Source organism: Eucyclogobius newberryi, unplaced genomic scaffold (genome assembly GCF_026437365.1).
Source record: "Eucyclogobius newberryi isolate DKJ021-1_F unplaced genomic scaffold, fEucNew1.0.hap1 SCAF_20, whole genome shotgun sequence".
NCBI lineage: Eukaryota > Metazoa > Chordata > Actinopteri > Gobiiformes > Gobiidae > Eucyclogobius > Eucyclogobius newberryi.
In genome coordinates this window covers 19887616-19909253 of record NW_027315835.1, presented here as the reverse complement: position 1 = coordinate 19909253, position 21638 = coordinate 19887616, and the positions used below count along the sequence as shown (strand labels likewise).

General features: G+C 39.8%; 1 protein-coding gene across 2 annotated transcripts; it reads left to right on the top strand.

Moving 5' to 3' along the window:
• Window positions 1–538: 538 nt before the first annotated feature.
• On the top strand, window positions 539–21135 carry baiap2l1a (BAR/IMD domain containing adaptor protein 2 like 1a). Of its 2 annotated transcripts, none has more exons than XM_072456074.1 (14): window positions 539–811; window positions 2214–2289; window positions 2367–2453; window positions 11001–11062; window positions 11669–11740; window positions 11971–12105; window positions 14365–14517; window positions 14605–14748; window positions 15904–16015; window positions 16121–16334; window positions 17686–17745; window positions 17835–17976; window positions 19701–19741; window positions 20248–21135. In XM_072456074.1, exons 1-14 carry the CDS (start codon window positions 761–763, stop codon window positions 20321–20323), a joined length of 1425 nt encoding a protein of 474 aa, XP_072312175.1. In that variant the 5' UTR covers window positions 539–760; the 3' UTR covers window positions 20324–21135. The 2 variants fall into 2 exon arrangements, with proteins under 2 accessions (XP_072312175.1, XP_072312173.1); XM_072456072.1 differs by having other exon boundaries at window positions 15904–16024.
• The last annotated feature ends 503 nt before the right edge of the window (window positions 21136–21638 follow it).

The window sequence follows — 21638 nt, the reverse complement described above, 5'->3', positions numbered from 1 at the left end:
GCCCCCTTGTCAATGGGTGAGATCCCACAGGCTCCCTAAATTATGTTGTACTTTAGTCAAAAGAATATACCATGTCTGTTGTCTTTCTTTAATGATTTGTTTTTGAAATGCAAATATTAATTGAGAGTAGTACATTCAAAGAAATATATGATTTATTTGTTTTGTTCGGAGTGGACAACCTTTGCAGTGCCTCTGAGCTCCCCCCAGGGGACCCCAGACCCCACTTTGTGAATTACTGGGATACAGAACTATCACTGGCATGTTTTGGGCTGTAATGAAGGCTATGACCAAGCTCCAGCTCAGAGTGGGAGTCATGATGTCTCAGTGATCAAACCACAAGGATTAAGACCAACTACTTCAAAGTCTCCCAGTAGCCTGTGTTTAATCATTTCTTCGAGTCATCATCGCTGTAAAAAACTTTTATGAATTGCGCGTGTTAAACCTGCGCGCGGTGACGTCAGGCCGGGCGCACCCCTCCTCCCCACGTCTCCTTTACGGCCGCTCCTCCGCTCCTCCGCTCCGCGCTCCGGTTAAACCTTCGCTGGTGGCGCCCGGTGGGGAGTCCCAGTCTGAGAGCGTCCGCCAGCCTGTCCACATGCTGGGAAGGAGGCGGCACACGAGGAGCACCGGCGGCCCGGGGAAACACTTTGAGTGAACCACCTGGATAGTAGAGAGAGAATATCCACACAGGAGGAAAAAAAGGGTTTTATCATCATTTACCACCATTCTACTTGTTGGAGCTGCCACTTCTTCTGCCAACATGTCTCGCGGTCCAGAGGATGTCAGCAAGCTCACCGAGAGTACATACAAGGTGAGTGCAATTCAGTCACATAATACTCATCTAAAGCAACGACGTGTTTAGTTTATGTCAACTATGTCTTTGTTATATATATTTCAGGCATATTACATCAATAATAACTTTCCTGTGTTACTTTTTCCTTGCCAAGAATGTTCCATAATAAGGCATTAGACATATCTACCAACACCATAGAACAAAAGCAAGTCACAACACCAGGTCAAGTGACAGGTCAGATCTGTGGAGAGGCGAGTCTGCTTACAGTAAAGAATTCATGTTTTTTCATGTTTTTTCAATGTTTTTTTTTTGCAATAAAACACATTCAAAGATAGATAAGTGTAATGCCATGCTGTGGAAAATTCCAGGTAAAGCAATAACCGTCATGGAAACAAGCAGGTGGCTGACACTCCACCAGAGAAGTTGTGTAGTACTCCTTTAATTTAATTTTAAAAACATTCTTGCTTTCCCCACTGTGAATATGATACATGATAGCCTAATTGAGCTACTAAACCTTTATTGCTTTGTTTCGTTTCTTGTTAAAAACACAATGTACTCAATGCGAATACCCTGTTATTTACCTGTTACAACATACATAAGTATAGCATGTAATGTATGAGGAAAGTTGTCCACAGCTGGTTTCATGTGTAGTCATAGCAATGTCATTTGTTGATGTCAATCTAATCAGTTTCACGCCCCGTATCGCTTAAGTGCGATAAGCCAAGTGAGTGAGCGTTCAAAGCACTCTTAATGACAGAATTGAGATAAGAGCAAGGAACGAGTTTCATGTTCTTGACTTTGGGTCGACTAGGAAACTTTTTATTTACAGTGATTTAATGGCTTCTTAAAAACAAAATACCCCAAACCTGTTTCCCTTTATTACCCTTTTCCAGTTCTTTTTCTGTACTGGCGAATCATACCTGACCATTGTTCCATTGAGGGCGTGCCAGGGGAATAGAGACTGGGAGGTTGAACAACACTTGATTGTTGAGGCATTTCAATAGTGACAGGGAAAGAGAGAGAGACACACGTACACGGGCTGGGCTGGGGTGGGCCGGGCATGTGTGCCACAGCCCATACTGCAAATAGCTGTGACTTTGTGTACAACTGCGTGGGACTTTGGTCTTTTTTCAGGGAGTTGTTTAACATATGTGGAAGGGTCAAGTTAAAGATTGAAAGTTTTATTGTTCTGGCATGGTGACATTAGAAGCAGAGCAGTATAAGTAGGAAAAGGGATCTGTTTTTTTTCCCTTTCATTTCCTTCACACACTCCCACAACAAAACAAGCTTGTTGCAGGGGTTATTGTATTGTATTGTAGTATTGTCATGGTTTGCATAAGCATCGAAAAAGGAAACGAAACTGCGTATGACATTCAAAACGTTCAAAACATTCAAAACTGTAAAATTTCTTTCCCCCCAGAATGTTATGGAACAGTTTAACCCAGGTCTAAGAAACCTGGTAAACCTTGGCAAGAGCTATGAGAAGTCTGTCACAGGTAACCGCCATCAAAATCTCAAACAATGGCTTGTTGTTGTTGTTGCAAGTTGCTGAAACATTTGTCCTTCAATGCAGCAATGACTATCGCTGGAAAGACTTATTTTGACGCTGTTGCGAAGATCGGTGAGACCGCCCACAAGTCTCCAGCGTCCAGAGATCTCGGTGAGTTTTTTTGTCCAAGAAATGCATATAATTGGTCTTGAACAGTAACATTACACCAAAACACAACATCAATGTTTGACACACACATTTTTTATTCTAGTGCAGTATTACTACATGAGAGATAAAGTGGTTTGATGTGAGGTGTTTCTGCTGCCAGGCCTCACCCAGAATTGCTCTCATCTCCTCCCGCTTCTCCACCAGGGTTGTCCAGGTTGTCTCTTGTTCAAGCTATGACTCATCTCCTTTTGTTATATTCCTGCCAAAAGCCGCTCCACTCAAAAAATCTCCCAATTTGGCTTCATCAACAGCCTTTCTTCCAATTTACTCACAATTCACAGTCTGCAGAGAAAAGCAGTTTTTTATAAATTGTCTGTACAGGCAGCAGGTAATCAAAACAACATAATGCTAGGCTATTCATTGTCAGATGTCAAGAAAAAAAGCATTTTTTTCTACTTCATGTGCGAGGGTTGAATAACTCAAAGCAATAAAAGAGGTTTTGATTAAATGTCAGAGTCGGTGTTGGAAGAGGCATCCAAGTGACTAAATAAAGGCAAGTCCACTCCATTGGGTCCAGAGCTTGTGAAAAGAAACTTTTATTATTGCAGTAGAGTCACATTTTTAAAACTCATCTAGTAGTTTCCTGAATTGGAATGTAAAGACCTGCTAAAATGTAAGTCCAAAGATATTATAGGTCAGTTTTAGGTAGTTTAGTGTGGGAAAATGTTTAAAATCACTGTGGATGCTTTCCATACTTGGCTTGATGGGATGATCTGGTCTATCCAGCCACACCCCTCACGAAACATTTCCAGTAATCGTTGTTCAATTATATTCCTGTTTTTATTGTGGGACGTACCTGGTTACACAAAAATAATAGTGTTATTTTTAAAATCCCTTTCAGACATATTCATATTAAAAGCAGTTTTATTTCATCTTAAGTTTTGGTGCTTATTGTATATGAAGCACAAAAGCTTAGAAAAAGCCTAGGAAATCCCCAAATATTCACCCTATAGGCATTAGCCCGTTGTGTACCCCTTCCCAATCTGTCCTGTTCTAACAGACTTGGACGCTGCTATAGAATGTAGTGGTTTTGTGAAAGGGGCCGTCAGTAAAAAGAAGCCTATTCTTGAACTTTATTGACAGTCATTTTGTGGGTGTCGAGAATAAATGACAGCAAGACAGTGTGAATTCTCACAAGCGCCGCAATGTGCAGCAGCAAACACTCTGAACAAACAGGGGAACCTTCCCAGGCAGCACAGACCACCTCATCCCCTGCCCCTCCATCTGGAGCCACAAACTCAGGCTACGGCCACAAATTCACTTCAGCTTGTTTTGTCACACCTCAAGTGAAGTTATTTCTCAATCTCTGACTAAATAGTACATCAATTCGATTTTTCACGGAATTGAGCAATTTTCTGCCCACATACATATAAAGACACGTCTCTGAGGTGATAAAAAGCTTTCTCCTCTCACAATGAATGGTGAGATTAAAAAGGCTCTTGTGTCACACAGCGGTTGAGAGGAATTTACACAGTTACCTGAGGCTTTTACTTCATTCCAGGCTTGACTTAATACTCTGGCTCAGGTCAAATATACCTACTGTATGCTTCCTTTGACACACTCTTGGCAATGTTTTCAACATAGTGGCTCTTTTGCACTTGGGAAATAAGTCGGTGTAATCCCTCATTCGTCCAGGAGTGTTCCATTGTAGAAAAAAAATCAGTTGTATTGTCTGGACTCTGTTTTCAGGATAACAAAAAGTTTTGAGTCATCAAAGAGTCATTCTCAATCTGGGAACTTGGGTTTTATATCCTACCCTATATCCTGATAAAGGGTGTTTTTGGTTTCACTTGAGATTAATCTTCTTTGTTTCTCAACAGTCCTGTAATGGGCTATCTACATCCTATTGTAACCTGACTTTCGCTCCCTCCTCATTGAGTATCTGATTGAGAAGAGGCTGTTTAGTCTCATAGATGAGACTAAACAGCCACTAAACAAGAGTGGTGTGCATCACCTTTAAGATAAAGCCAACACTCTATATAAAACAGTGAGGTGAAGATACTAAGCAAGGAGAAAATATGGTTTGAAAGAGGAGTTAAGGAGGCAATATTTGTTTGAAAAAAGAGAATCCTTCTACAATATGGAGGTTTAAGATTCAACCTTCCAGTTGTATATGATAGTGTTTTGAAACCCTGGAGCGGGAGACGCCCGGGACCTTCTGATGCTAATAAGATAAGATAAGATATTCCTTTATTGTCCACACATGGGGAAATGTCATTGTTGCAACGCAGGTAGATACAGAGGAAAATAACAGATAACGAGATAACAGATAACAAATAATCAGGCACTCAGTGAGGAGAGAGCAAAAGTTAGAAAACAAAGAAGAGTAGTCTCAGGTGAAACCAAAAACTCTGTTTGTCAGGAGGTCTGGACATAAAAAGTTGGGACATAGTTCCCAGAATTGATTCTCAGATTGAGAATGACTCTTGGATGAGAGTTCAAACTTTTTGTTTTTCCAAAAACAGAGTCTAAACGATACCACTGAATTTCTTCTACACTTGGGAAACAAGATGATCTCGAGTGGGCATCCCACCCTGTCAATGCCCAACCTTGTTTGATCTTAGAAGCTCAGCAGCGTTGGTCATTACTTAGATGGGAGACCAACGGTTGGGAATATTATTATTATTATTATTATTATTGCTCGAGCCATTCCATGGAATGGAATGGAATGGAATGCGACGAGTCTTTGTTCCTGCCCGGTTTCTTCTCATTATTATTATTCATGGTCATTTTGCCACAACTCTGCATTTTTGACCCCCTGAACATCGATGAAAAGACACACATGAGGACATAGACGCGATCGGCTCAGCCCGAACTCGAATAAAATGGAGTTTGCGAGAACGCCCATCACAACAGTGCCAACTAGTTCAAAAAAAGAAAAAACATGAAACTCTTAATCTTTGGCCTAGGCACATGAAACTTGGAACATTGAAGGCAATTAATGCCTTCACTTCTTCTTCCTCTTTTATTTTGATGGGACATTTCCTCTCGTGCTGCGGTCTTAGCATTAGCATTAGCATTAGCATTAGAATTATTATTCTTTAGACTTTATTCTTTAGGCTTTATTCTTTAGACTTTATTCTTTAGACTTTATTCTTTAGACTTATATTATTTTAGGCTTTATTCTTTAGGCTTTATTCTTCAGGCTTTATTCTTCAGGCTTTATTCTTTAGACTTTATTCTTTAGGCTTTATTCTTTAGATTTATTCTTTAGATTTATTCTTTAGACGTTATTCTTTAGACGTTATTCTTTAGATTTTATTCTTTAGACGTTATTCTTTAGACGTTATTCTTAAAGACGTTATTCTTTAGACTTTGTTCTTTGGACTTTATTCTTCAGACGTTATTCTTTAGATGTTATTCTTTCTGCCACCACTCGGGTATTTTTGACCCCCTGAACATCAATGAAAAGTCCCGGGTCACAGAGGCTCCCTCTCCCTTTCTCCCTGCTCAGGTCTGCGTTCAGCACGATTTTATTTATTATTATCATTATCATTATCATTATCATTATCATTATCATTATCATTATCATTATCATTATTATTATTTTTTGTTTTGTTTTGTTTTATTTGGTCGGGACAGTGCATGTTAAAGGTGGTATGGACGATTTTTTTCAGCAAATTTTTTATCATATTTCCTCGTGGCGTGGATAAATCATTTGTCCTGCCACGTATCAATCATAAAACGCACCAATCGCTCACCTGCAGCCGCGTGCGGTTCGTCCCCACGTTTCCGCGTGTCTAAGCGCATGGATCTATCATAATATAGTTCCCTCAGTGTACGGGGCAAAATGAAGACGGAGAAAGACAGTTCGAGCTGACGCAGAAGTGGACAGAAATCTACGGGAGACGAGAGAAGCGATGCGCTCCGTCGCGCTAATAAACAAACACACGTGTGTGTTGTATCAGTCCGCCTGCGTTCTCAAATCGCCGAAAAATCGTCCATTGCGCCTTTAATGAATACGCTGGATTGTAACCATGGGCTAATTTGCATCAGTTCCATAACTTCCAGATTCACTCTGACAAACAGACTCTCATTCATACACCAGCATACATGGTTACTGGAGGCAAAGTGGGTGAAGTGTCTTGCCCAAGGACTCAAAAACAGTCTACACTACCACCCCCTGTGGCTCCTTGCATTCCAGTGGTATCCAAGAGCGTTGACAGTTGGTAATACCAGAAGTGGCTCTAGTGCATGTTGTTGTTGTGTATGAAGAATGTAGGAACTTAACCAACCTTTGGCCTGTTTGAATTTGGTGTGAAATTGATAGTGACCAACAGTTAATAACTGTTGGCGACAGTAGCTCAGTTGCTAGTGTTCCGATCATGTCCTTACCACGTACACTGGAGTGTTGTTGTTGTTGTTATTGTTGTTGTTGTTGTTTTATGGCGGTTGGCATCCGAGTGTTGCATTACTGCCAGACTTTATTCCTTAGACTGTTGTTGCTGTTGTTGAATGTGTGTATGAATGGCTGTGTAAGTGGTTCCTTGATGTAAAGCGCTTTGAGTGCCTTGGCCTTTGAAGGTTCCATATAATTGTGAACATTTACCATTTATAATGCACACAATTATACAGCAAAATTCAGTGCCTGTAAAAGTGATAAATAAGACTATGATATTTGATACTAGATTTTAATACTCCAGGATGTACTTAAAATGTAAAAATATTCAGATATCAGATTAGACATAGTTATAGTTAGTTTTCCAGAGACTGCTCTGTAAGCGATCTAAGATTATGTGATAGGATGTACACAACAATGTTATTAGTAGCTCTGGGGGTCATCAAGTAAACTACAGTTAAGGAACTGACCTTGAAGAACTTACATTAACTGTAACTAAACAGCAAGTTTGCAAACCACTTTGAATATTATAGAGAAGTTCTGCCACGTGTTGCCTGAGGAGTAATTGTCTATTGTCCCAGTGCCAGTGTGGCTGCAGCTGATAGAGCCTATGTCACATACAGGCAAATGTCAGGAGGAGTTTTGGTGGGTGTACAATCACAGGCTTCCTGTGCACTCTGGTCTGAGTGGTCTCCACAGGGAGTTGTCAGTGCTCTCTGAAAGGCTGCAGGTATTGAAAGACTGAAAATATGACCATAGAAAGAATAGCTCCAGCTCCACCCCTTCCACCCTTTCTCTACCCTGTTTTCTGAAATTGTTTTTGAAATTGTGAAGCTTGTCCGCATGAGAAAAATGGTTATAGCGGCGTGTGAGCGTGTTGATTTTTTTTCCTGGAGAATCAAGATTCATGGCACAGACCCTGAGAGAGTGTGTCTCTCAAATAGCTCCTGAATTGGCTTGGCTTTTGAAAGCAGATGAGTTTGCGACATTTCAAAACATTTGACTTACACTTATTCTTTTGCTATTTAGTCTGCAGACACCACCTGCTAGGGCTTGCCATTTTATCTTTCATAACATACACAGCAGCACCTCTCACACGATATATTGACGTTTCATAATAGGCTGGGTGTTTTTAAAATGTGCTAGCAGCCTTTAAAGCAGTAGTAAAAAAAACTGTACTTCATTGATCTGTATCGTAACTACTCTAAAAAGCTTGAGTAGTACAAGTACATGTTTTTCTCTTGATACCACAGTGTACCCAGCCACATTTTTGAGCCTACTCGTTTGCCCAAAATATTTTTTATGTCGCTCCACCATTGCACCTCAGACTTTTTGGTACTTGTACTCTTTCTCCTTTCCTTCTACTTCACTGTGACATTGGGCTGAGCTGGCCGTGAAGCTTTCCTAATACGGCCACTCAGCAACAGTTACTTCTAATATATAACTGCACCTGGAAGTACAGCCTATAAAAGTTCAGACAAAGTTTATTCTGTTGCTCATTGTAGGAAGTAAATATAGATTTATCGGTCGATTTTATGGAGCATTATGAATGATGTGCTGTGTGGTTTGTGATAGCTGGTCATCAATTTGTGTTCAAGTAGATTTGACAGCAATTGATCATCACAAATACGACGGATTTTCAGGCTGTGTTCATACTCGTCTAAGTTTGGCCGCAGTTTAGTGAATAATGTAGACCTTATCTGATCCTTGAGGCCTGGATTAGTCCTCCTGGTTTAGTTCTGGGGTAACCTGTGTGGGACAGTGCAAATGGCGCTGTCAATGACAAATATATAATAATATTAACAGTGTAAGATAGTAGATTGTGTGATGATATGAGAGGAGTTGGTTTTCATTCCTGACCTACCGGTATATTGAAATGTTTGAAATTGTATCGTATTTCATCCGGTATCTTTCAAGTTTGAAACACAATAGTCGGGTTGTCAAAAGAAAGCTAAACCTAGATACTAATTGAAACTAGACATGAAACTAAATACTGAACACGTACAGGTATGCAGAAGAGAATTACATGCTGTAAATTAGACTAAGTCGGACCTGAAGAGCTTTAGATTGCATTGCCTTGGTTTGTCTACTAGTGGACAGATAAGGTACTAGCAACATAAAGTACATATGGTCGGTGATACAGACACGGGTACAAAATGGTGCCAATAGGTCGGAGGCCGGTATTTGTGCTTAGTAATACAGCCCAGGCTTCTTATCATGACCCGAATAGGTATGGCTGTGTTGGCACAGGGCTTTGTCAGCTCATAAATTGCGTCACTGGCAAACGATTTGAAAGGTGTAGCTGTCTGGTAAAAGTGACACAGTGTACACAAGTAGTACAGACTGTAGAATGTGTGACTGATACAACAAACATATTTCCAGAAAAGATTGGCCGTGGCGAGAGTCTTCTGTTACACTATGGTTACTATGAGGAATGTGGAGGTACTTAATATTAATGTAGTCAATCATAACAGGGCCAATGATTCATGGATAATGGTATTTTTTTTCCATATGTTGCATTCAAATGTAATCTGTGTAGGGATTGGGAACAGCATATTTCCATCTAAAGTGAGATCAAGCAAGTGTAATGATTAGGTTTCAATCAAGTCGATTGTTTTCTATTGTTTTTGACTGAACAAAGCACGCTATCGTCCAAACCATTTGTCGCTGCATATAATACAACAATTTACACTTCATGTGCTATGCGGAAAATTTGCAAGGAACGTACAATTTGTTATTCATGTGTGAAATAATTAAAATCATATTGGTTAAGCCTTACAACAACAAAAGTGTTATTTCTTCTTCTGAAATATTAAGATAATCCTTGATGTCATCTTACGTCAGCCTCATAAAACAGAATGAAGGTAAATCTTTAATAGCCCTTAAGCCCTTCTTCAGATAGACTTCACACCTTGTTAACCTCAAAGGTGAAGTGTGCAGGTGGAGACGGCCCGTGTTGTTGGGGTTGTGCAAACAGCCAGCCCCCTCTCCCTCCGCACAAAGGCCGCATTTACCAGTACGTTCTGCTGACCTTCAGAGGGCAATGTTGTTGTAGCTGCTCTGTCACAGCTCTGTACCAGCACCCCTTTACCTCTGTTTTTCTAGTGTACGCTCCTATAGGCAAGGCAGGTGTGGTAATTCCAGAGTTTGATGTCATAATTTGAAGTGGAGGGCAGCGGTCTACATTATACACCTCTGTTGGAGAGTCGCTGTTATTGAAGGAAATAAGAAAACATAAAAGCACAAATGTTGAACCATTTTTTGTTAGAAACTGGGTCCACAAAGCTTACATATTAATCTGAACAATACTGACTAATCATTGCCATTTTACAAAACTGACACAAAACCCCTGACCATATCATCTACTTCAAGTCCTTTCAACTGACGACAATCGACCCATTGCATTGAATAATATTACCGTATATATATTTTAAACGTCAAAATAAATTAGTTATTTGTACTGACAGAGAAGAACAAGACTGAACTACACGAGATATTAAACATGAACTGGGGCAAAACATTGATAATGTGATGTTTATAAAAAATGATCATAAAAATCTTCTGTTCACCATTGCTGACATTGGCCGCAATTAAACACTTCAAATTTGTGGTAATGTTTTAACACCTTATTAATTGTTTTCATCCGGTTAACAGGCCTGCAAAGCCATAGTCACATGCTCATATCCCACATACATAATATGCTGTTTCAGGTTTACACTTTGGCTAGAACTGTTGCCCTGTAGTAAACCTCCAGTCCAGATAGTGCCCCATTGTGATTGAGAGCTTTTAGCGTTATAAACGGCTATGCTACAATTGTCCACTAGTGTTTACAGTATTGACACACTCCCATTGTTTCATGTCATACGCCGCAGCAATCTAGTATATTGTGGGCCGCGGCTGAATGGAGATTGTTCGCCATCTGACTGCACAATGCCACAGCTTTTTTTTAAGATTACTTATTGACAGCTGTTCAAATATTGGATGAGCTGGAAGATGGCAAGGCTTGATAAAAGGGTGTATGAGGTGCCTGCTTTAAATTGGTAGAGTAAAAACATTTTATTTTCAGTGCAATTGTAATAATCAGCATTAGCTTTCCAGAGTTTTTTTTTTTTTTTATGAATTTTGAATTAATCTCTTTTTTTGTCTTGCAGGTGCAGTTTTGATGGAGATTGCAGAAGCTCATCAAAAAATCCACAATGAAATGGAAGAAAATGTAAGTTCTTACAATTTTACTTAAGCACCTGCAGCTCTCTTTTATAAGGTCATAGGTCACCACTCAACTATGGCCAGGGCTCAGTTTGTGGAATCTCACAAATAGCTGTCGTGTTAATAGCCGTTGATGGACAGTTTCTTTTTTTACACTACTTAATGACGCCATTCCTTTCATTTTCCAACGTCGTACGTCGCTACACTGTTAAGTAGAAAGAGAGGCTGTCAATGAAGCTACAGAATTATTCTTGCAATTACGGCCTCGGGCTAAAATGCTTAAAATATTTGGAAACTAAAATGTGCCCAGCTTAATTTAACTTAAACTGACATGCGTACAAGGAATTGCTTAGAAAGTATTGAGTCATTACCTTTTGTTTCACTTCTCAAAGCTTCCTTGTGACCAGGTAGAACTTATCTGAGTCACAGTCCGGGGGGAAAATGTATTAAAGTTAAACTTTAATCTTTAAAACGAACTGGCCAATAAGCAGCCATGATTTCTTCATTGTTGAAAAATGTTATTATATTGTACATTCCCCTGGCTCTTATCGCGCCGCTGCCATCGAGTTGTGGTAACATTCTGTGAACTGTGTATGTTTTCTTCCCTTTGCAGTTAAAGAAGTTTCACAGAGATATTATCGTCGAGCTGGAGAAGAAGACAGAGATGGATGTCAAGTATATGAATGTGAGCATCACTAAAATAGTATTGTTATTGACTTCCGAAGGCCTAATGCAGTTGCAGAAAACCACATCATTAAACAAATCTGCTGATAAATAAAGCACAATGAAACACAATGCACTGTTTGTTGAATGCTGATATTGTGATTATTGTGATAAGCCACACTTCCACTTTCAATGAATCCTGAGTCACAATATTTTGAACTAATAAATTTAAATGTATTTTATTTTGTGCAGGCCACGTTCAAGCGCTATCAGTCGGAGCACAAGTTGAAGCAGGACTCTCTAGAGCGAACTCAGACTGACCTGAAGAAGCTGAAGAGGAAAAGCCAAGGGAAGCACGCGCACAAATATGAAATCAAAGAAAACGAGGTGGGTCTAGAGCTATAAAACGTCATCTGAAATGTTTCCATGCTACGACAAGTACCGGTATGTGATTTCTGTTTGGATAGTTGGCATGATTCACGCACGGTTGTTTGAACAAGTGTGAAGGCTGCTGTTCCACATTTTGACTTTGTGTTGTGCCATATAAAAGGGCCAATCACTGATGACAGACTTGTTTAAACCCCAAAAGCACGAGACGAGACAGAATGTAGCCTTAGCAGAACATATGAGATGTCAGGCCTGGCTCCTCTCTAAACTTGATGGTAAAATGCATTTGGAATAGTAATGGCTGTTTTGGCAGATTTGTTAAAGAAAATGTGGCCTCAGAAGACCAACTTATTTGCATGGAGATATAATGCTGCCAGCAAGAAAACAAGCTGCACTAAAGCCCAAGTACGCCACAGCGAGACTTTGAAGTTCTAGTCGTGTTTACAATGCGTGGGTATGATTGTGGAGCTACAGTATGTGTGACGCACTTTGTAAAACTTAGATAAATAGTTTTAATGTAGTGGTCTGGAGTTTGAGAATTTGGAAGAAAGATTTGTAGATAAATAAAGAAATGAGTTGTGCTGTGTTGGCGTCACTGTGTTCTGCTGTAATTCCAAATAACTGTCTCATTTTCACATGGATTTGATTTGTAAATTGCGGTGAGATAAACATGCAAATTAGGCACAGTAATACCTCATGGTGCGTTTGTTTTTATGTCCGTGCTTTTGCATGTGTTCCCTGCTATGTCAGTTCTCTGGGTATCTTTGCAGCTGAAAGGCACCTTTTAAAGTCACAGGGGTTTTCTTTATTTTGTAGTGGAACAAAGCAGTGCTGTACAGAGCAGAAAAGTGTGAATGGCTTTTGTCTATCTGATAAAATGAGACCTAAAGCCAAGATAAACGAAACTATAAATAAACGTAGGTGCCCGTTTAAAGATGAGTGGCTCTTTAAAGATGAGCTCTTAGACGTTGCTTCTGTCTGCAGGCTATTGTGCTTTAAAAAATATGAAAAATCCATACGTGTTGAGTCATTATTATTTGAAATGGGGGGTCCAACTTGGTCACGTCTTTGTGATTGAAAATGCCACCACCTTTGCCTTAATAGTAGTGAGAATTATTTCACCTTAACACCTTTGTGCTAAAAGAAAAGATTCAGATTCAGAAAACTTTATCGATCCCCAATGGTAATTTATTGCGAGCTCCACAGCCGTGCATTCAATCTTCAAATCAAACATATAAACGACACAAGCCTATCGACAAGTCCATAAGAGAGGCCTGGAGATGTAAATAACAACAACAATTTCAGTGGATGTTTAGCTGCTTAATAGGTGAAGGTATGAAAGACAACAAATAGAGATCCTTTTTGGCTCGAGGCACATTATATCGCCGCCCGGATGGCATCATGGAGAACTTAATGGACAGGATATGTTTTAGTTGGCATTCGATTCGCTTGGTTTTCCGTGTTACTTGTTTCCTCAAAGCGCGCTCAAGTTCTTCTGTTGTATTACGGAGCAAACTTTAACTATATTTTTAGACCATTCTTGGTTTTTTTACTGACAACTCATTGAACCAACAGATAAAAGAAAATGTTAAAATGGTTTCAATAAATTTGTGGGGAAAATTGCATAAAATGGTGTCACAGACATTAAACGAACAAAGATTTTGAAGTTTGTTTAAATCAGTACAAAAGAATTGTAGTTAAACAACAAATTCTGTCCTAGAATTCTTAAATTATATATAGACCGTTCAGACTGTGCTGGCATCGCTCTAAACCTCTAAAGAAGATAAGATTATTTTTTTTAAATGTATATGAACAGTAGACAAATGTTTTCCTGGAGGGCCCTTGGAGACTAACTACTTAATCATCACCATGACGACCTGGGGAAGATACAGGAGTGGGAGTACAATAAAGATGCTTGGTTAAGGAGTTACTTATAGAGTTAGCTGTCATTTAATTTCCAATGTGTGAAGATAATGTGTTATTGTAAGTTGCTGCCACAATGTTTAGCTCAAGGCTCTAATCTGTTATTACTCACTACAACAGTGTGAGTAATGTGTCACAAACTAAAGCCACCCATGTTTCCTCTAATTTATACCCAGTGGATTCAAGTTTTTGCCTGAAATTACATTTGCTACCCATTTTTGCACCGCATCTTGTGTGAAAATGTCAACTGGAAAACAGTCCAAATGAATTCCATGTTTATTTAACAATATTATTGAGTGCTGTGGCGCTGACATTTGGCTTAAACTCTGTGTGCAGTATTTGGAGACCATTTCATCGCGCCAGATGGACATGCAGAAGTTTATTGCCGACGGCTGTAGAGAGGCTCTGCTGGAGGAGAAAAGGCGCTTCTGTTTCCTGGCTGACAAACACTGCATGTACTCCTATCAGTTGAGCAACTTCTATGAAAAGGTAACAAATGCCAAACGCCATCTTTTTCCAGCACTGTCCATTTATGTGACATCGCGTCTTCACTTAGTGCCCTCTGTCATGTTTCAGGCCAAAGAGATTCTGTTGGATAATTTCCCCAGCTGGCAGGAGAAATGCTCGGACATTAGTGAGGTCCCCGAAACGGTGTCAACCATGATCGATCATTTGGCCACTACACCGCAATCAACACCAATACAGCAACGTAGCAACATAGTAAGTGTAAACTGTGATATATACTGTATATATTGTTTTATTCTACTGATAACAATAATCTGATAATTGAATTGGCTTTAATTGGCTAAAAGCCATGGGAAATCCTCAAAATTGTCGTTCCTATTTTTGACCCATTTTCTCTGTGACTATTTATTGCTGTGTGGGAGGAAGGTTATAGTCCACACAAAAGGGGTCTCACTCCCAGAAGGAACAATAGTAGACATTGAGGATGATTACAAGTACCTTGGAATACCACAGGCAAATGGCAACATCAAAGAGGTAACAAGGAAAGCTGCAACAGCCAAATACCTACAACTAGTAAGGAAGTGATACAGCTCCGCTCTAAATCCAGCACCCTGAGACTGTACACTAGCTGTAAGGAAGGAGGCCGTGGACTAGTGAGTGTGAGAGCCACTATCCAGTATGAAACATCCAAGATCCACAAGTACATCAAGGACAAGGCTCCTACAGATGACGTGATCAGTCAATGTCTCAGACAATGGGGAACAGCGGAAGAGGTGCTGGAGGGACCATCATGGGAGGACAAGCCCCTACATGGGACGTATCACAGGAACAGGTCCTGAGCATTGAGCACCAGAGCAAAGGAGGCCCAGATCTACCACACCAGACAAGACAATGAAACAATCCCGCACATAACTGCAGGGTGTAAGTTGGCAGGGAAAGCGCACATGGAGCGCAGTAACCAGGTGGCTGGCAAAATGTACAGGAACAACTGTGCGGAGTAAGGACTGGAAATCCAAAGGTCAAAGATAGAGAATGACTGAGCCAAGATCCTTTGGGACAAGTGATGCCAACATTAGGAAAATGAAACATGAGAAATTGGAAAAATACCAAGGACTCAGAGAAGAGCTGGAGAAGGCGTGGAAGGGGAAGGCAAAAGTGCTGCCCGCGGTTATCGGAGCACTCGGGGCAGTGAGCAGCAGATCCTTGGAAAAAACATCAGAATCTCGGTCCAGATACTGTGCAGAACCCTCAAGCTCCCAGGCCCATATATATAGCACCTGCTATATATATATATATATATATATATATATATATATATATATATATATATATATACATATACTTATTGCTGTATTCCCTGTGGTTTTCCTGTTATTTTCTTATCTTAATACTATGTCTATGTTATTTCAGAACAATATTCCTCCTCCAGCACCACAGCTAAAAGCTCAGATCAGTCCACTTGCTAATATGTTCAATCAAGAATCCATGTTTTCCCACCCATCCTCACCAGACCACAACTCGGGTAACTCAGGTAAAACTCAGGCTTTTTACCATTATCCTTGTGCAATAATTAATGGTGTAACTGTATAATATGATATAACTACTTATAATGTGTATTGTAATGCAGATCATAGCAGCCTGGGGGATAGTAACCTGTCCAGATCCACGTCCCAATCATCGGATATAAACTTGTACCAGAAACCGCGCGTGAGGACAATCTTTCCCCACACCGCGGGCAATAACAAGACCCTGCTGAGCTTTGATGATGGGGACATCATCATCCTCCTCATTCCAGAAGAGAAAGATGGCTGGCGGTATGGGGAGCTGGAGAAGACTGGACAGTATGTATCATTTTTCCTTTATTTTAAATATAGACAGGCAACATCTTTCAGCTGAATATACTCAAAATAATTCAAAGGTCTCTGTTGTACTGACTACAACTGTACGTATGTAAACAGACCCGAGCACTGCATTTCCTGATTATGAATATCAGACCATCTATTTACTACAATTGGCTCTTCTCTCTTCAGCAGGAACGTGCACAGATAGAGCCCAGAGGATGCTCAAGCACCTGCCCCTTTTACCTTGTGTCCCTGCATGCAATGTGATTCCGCCTAATCATTGACAACATATAGCACACACACAAAAGTACTTCTAAATTCAAGCTACAAGGCTACAACAACAACAACAACAACAACAACAACAACAACAGCAACAACAGACACACACATACATTTCCCATTGGTAACGTCAGCCCCTCAAAATGTCTGTGCACATCCCTGCTTGTCAGAAATGTGTGTTTATTTTTAATTTATCTATAAATCTATGCACTGTACATTTAGCCGAATCCATAATTCAGTTTAGGCACACCCAATAGACTAGAGGAAATGTACTTTCATTCCTATGCAGCAGCAGTCACTGACACACAGGCATGTTTGGCATTTCTCAGGTTGCAGTACAAGTTTGTGCTTTTATTAATATTTAGTTTGGCTAATTCATCATGCTTATGCAATGTGCTGCCAATGTCAGCTATTTCAGACGTGACATAGAACCATAAACCCTTGGGCTCCCGCTTGCCTAACAATGCAAAGGTCCAACATGGTCGCAACATGTCCTTATCAATCTCCAACTCAAAGCAAACATTACAGTTGTGATCCAGCTAAACCTATTCTATGTAAAACTGCCCCAACTAATCAATAATTGCACCTACCAGCCCTGTGTTTCCTGTTTGAGCAGAGAAAATGGTCCGAAAGCGCTTTTATCCTCAACAAAAGATGGTGATTGCTGTGACACAAAACAGTAGCTAAGCAGCAAAATTGGCTCAGCGTTTCATCATTAAATTTTCAAGCAATTCATTTCCCCGCTGTATAAATACGAGCACAAAGGAGGTTTCTAAACAGGTGTATGTGTGTGTCATTAATGGTGCTTCTGATTTGAGCAAAGTGAGAGTTTGTGATGAAGAAAACAGACCAACACGCTGGTGTAAATCAACATACTTTCTGTTTCCAAGCAACAAATCTGCTTTGGTCTGATAAGCTATTTCTCCAGAAGTGACTTTGACCAAATGCCACGGTTTTAGGAGAAGAAATCTTCGAGATTCTATTGTTTTTTGGTCTTTTTCCTTCTGTTGCTGTGTAGAAAAATCCATTTATGAGACTGTTGTATAAACGTAGGTTTCTTGTGTTGTCATAGGCGGGGCTGGTTTCCCTCTTCGTACTGCAGAGTGCACGCTGAGTCACTCATATTGAACAGGTGGGTAAACACGGAAACATAACTCACGACATGAATGATTTTCTCCAGAGCTCACTGTTAATCCTTTGTGTCTATTACATTGTTGACAGTAATGAGAGCACACCTTCACACAGAGGGAGCGTGGTCAGTTTGCCTGAACAGAATGAGCCCGTGCTGCTGCCCCCGCCAGACTACAGTGACGAGATGTCCGCAAGGGCAAGGGTCACCTCGGCGCAGTCAGCACATAATCTGGTCAGTAAAATCAGCTAAGTTCAGTTCAGCAAGGCTATTTGATCATTTTCAGCTTAAAATACCTGGTAAAAGCTCTGATTTTCAAGCTGCTATGAGCTCTATAATGTACCAGCATAAAAAGTGATACATTTTTCAAATATTTTGTCCTTGTCAGTATTTACCTTTGCTGTTTTGTTCCTTTCAATTATGCCCATACGGGGACCATTATTTATTTAAACTTTCGTTATCATGACCAATCTGTGTCCCTTTATACAAGGTAAATGCAGCTTTTTCTGGTAACAATGTGTTGTATCTTTTTTAAACCAAAAAGAGTGCAGGCTACATAATGTCAGCAGATGCTAACAACAATAGCAACAGAGAAAAACATAATATCTGTGATGGTAGTTAGAGGGATCAGTCAAACAATATCACTACAAAAACTGTTGCTACATTTCAATAGCCAGAACAAAAAATACAAAAGCTAGTTTGTATTTGATTAGAGCTCATATAAATATAACATATTTTATAGTTGCCCCACCCAAGCTCAAAAACCCTTATCAACTCATGCTGAACACTCATAGTCTCCACACCCATTTAATTAAACGAAAACACACCCAGTTTTACAATAAAAGGAAGTGTGCTTTGGTTACTTGAATAAGCCGTGGTATTGATGAGATACGAGCAGAATAAAACAAACAGAATGAGCAAACTATGAGAGGACAAAAGGTGTAGACAATTTTGAGCCTGAGCGCACTTTCGCAGCTGACCCACACTGAACTGTGGGTGGCCGCTGCAGATGAGTCCAGACACGCTCCTTCCTCCTCTTTCTCATCATCACCTTTTCTTGCTCTGGCTGCACTCAGTGTCCTCTGTATCTGCTGCCTCAGGGTACTAGTATTGACTAAACTTCACTGGGGTATATACTGCCATTCAGTCTGCAAACTATGAATTACTACATTGTTTCAGCAACTGATTATTGCCTTTTAATGACTTTATTTCATACTAACACCAAAATGTATGGCATTATTATCAATCAGTTGATTTTCACTAAATCAATATTTTGCAACGGTGCACTAATGCATCTAATTTCATGGTGGCAGCAAGGTATACCATTTATTTGTCTAGATTGTATTGTGTTGCCTGGGATGTTCCACAGTATGACATTTAACGTAGCTATCTCCTTGAAAACAGTTAAGTGGCGTGACCAGGCAAAGTTACTGGGCAGATCTGTGCCATCTGAGACGTGTTTTTCAGGTTTTTTTTATTTATTTATTTAATTAAAAACACCGTAATTAAATGTAAGATGTTTGATGCCATACTCTGTACTTTGGAACACTCCAGTCAAAGCAATAACATCTTTCCCTCTCAAAAGTTACAAAGTTTAAAACATTTTTTATCTATTTATCTACCTAAAATAGTTGATACAATGCTCACTTGGCTCTGTAAAAGTGAGACGATTATCAGTGCGATGAGACTGGGGATGAGTCTTTGCGGCTGTCTTTCCGGACGGTCCAGATTCCAAAGCGACAATGTTAAGGCTGGAGCGTGCAGGATGTCAGCATGGCTCACGGAGGAGAAGGGGGAACATTAATGAGAATCTTATCAAACCTGTCCGGCAGCACTAACTTTATCCCAGCCGTGGGGCGGGTGTGAGTGTGTGGTGGTTCTGGGAAATGGTGCTGTCTTTTATGTTGGAGTTACTAATTCTTCAAGGGCTCTCTGTCTTGTCTATTTTCTCACAACAGGTAACTTATGTCAATGGGACAGAAAGAGCTCCTTTTCTTGGGTGAGTGATCTAACAAGACTAACACACCCGTTGGTTTTACTTTTTTGTGGTTCAAACAATTACGCTGCAAAAAAATGTATAAATATTAGAGAAAAACGACTTGAATTGCAAATATTGGGCATTTTTTGCATATGTTTAACAAGTTTAGAGGAATTTACTTGATGGGCCTAAAGTATTTGACTTGTTGCTGAAAACCGGGTAAGAAAACAGGGTTAACTCAGAAAATTGCAAAATATGACATTATAAAAAACAACTCCCTCAATAAACACATGAGCAATTCTTAATCACCAAATGATAAGGTCTTTATGCAAATGATTCAAAGACCAAGGTGCAGAGTAGTAAAAAGCTGGTTTTCCCAATTATCTTATAATTTGACTGAAATTAAATAATATAGGTTTTTACAAGCAATTCAATTCATCTTTATAAGCAATTCAATCAAAACTACTGAAATCCATTAATCTCTTGCTGAATTATTTGAGATGACTTCAAGCCTCTATTTTCTTTAGGGAAGGGAATCCATTTGCAACAGTGAAGCTGAGACCAACGGTCACGAATGATCGGTCCGCGCCCAAGATCCACTAGAGGAGGACAGCAGCCTACACGCACTCAAGAGATCTCGCCACACTCTGGACTTTGTGGGTCAGCGGACCTAACGCTTCTCTGCCAGCTCTGCGCTTTGGACTAAATTAGTTTCAACAGTGTGTTTTGTGTGCCAACATGTGGTATAGGCATATTAGTCATAACATGGAAAGAAATGCTCCCTATATCTAATTTGCAAATGTTATTTATCTTCAAGTGTCCAGAGACCACACCCACCACCAGCTCAGTTTGTTAATACGTAAAAATATTGAAAAGACAGTTTTATTGTATTATAAGTGTTAAAAGATGACACATTTTATAAAATGTATTTAGAAGGGTTTTGAAAGCGTATGATGCTCAGGTTGAAGTCTAATCTGTTTATTTGTTTATTTGTTTGTTTGAGACATGTGGCCCTGTAGAGAAAACAATTAGTAGTAGCACCAAGTCCGTCTTCCTGACTTGACTTTTATTAACATTCTTATGTGTTTTGTTTAGAAATACATTGTTGGTATGAAGGAGAGGGGTTTGGGCCACAGGTTCTAATGTTAATAAAGATAAAGCAACTCAAAGATTTATTTATAGAAGCTGCTGCACTCACTTTGAACATATTCTCACTGATTTTGGTTTGACCTTTAACATGTGTTTTAATGGGCAAATGGCCATTTGATGAGGGGAATAATTACACTCCTGTTTTCATTGTGTAGTCACTGATTGTTTGTACAGAGAAAAATGAAAATGTACCCACTCCTGTTTGTGCACACTGAGTTTTAAAAGCATTTCATGAGAAAGAGAAAAACAAGTTTATTCTTAAAGGATTGGAAGAAGAGTAAGGACCCACTCACAGCCAAATCATAATAAATCAAACATTCTACATCATTCTTTGCACACTTTCATACATTGTTAGTGTCTCAATAAAATCAAAATATGAACAAACGTGTGTTTTATTGTCGTTAGCCAGTAGGTTGATTAGAGATTGCGAGTCTTCTATAAAGGCTAATGCTTGCTTTAAAAAGTCAAATTATTATTGTATAAACTAAAGGGGACCAAAAGTTACCTTTCCCAGATTTCTTTCTGTGTGAAAATCCTCTCCAGCACAAAGATGAGATCAAATGTCTTGGGCACTATGTTGGACACCGCTCAGATGACAGAGAAATGTACAGGCAGCAGTGTAAACATCTCCACATGTGCGCCAATTACATTAAAATTGCACTGTTTGAATCCCTCTACTCTCTACACTGACCACCTCTGGCGCGGCTACAACCAAAGTACCATAGTTTGCACAGTTTGACTTTTGCATAATGACTCCCCAGGTTTTGAA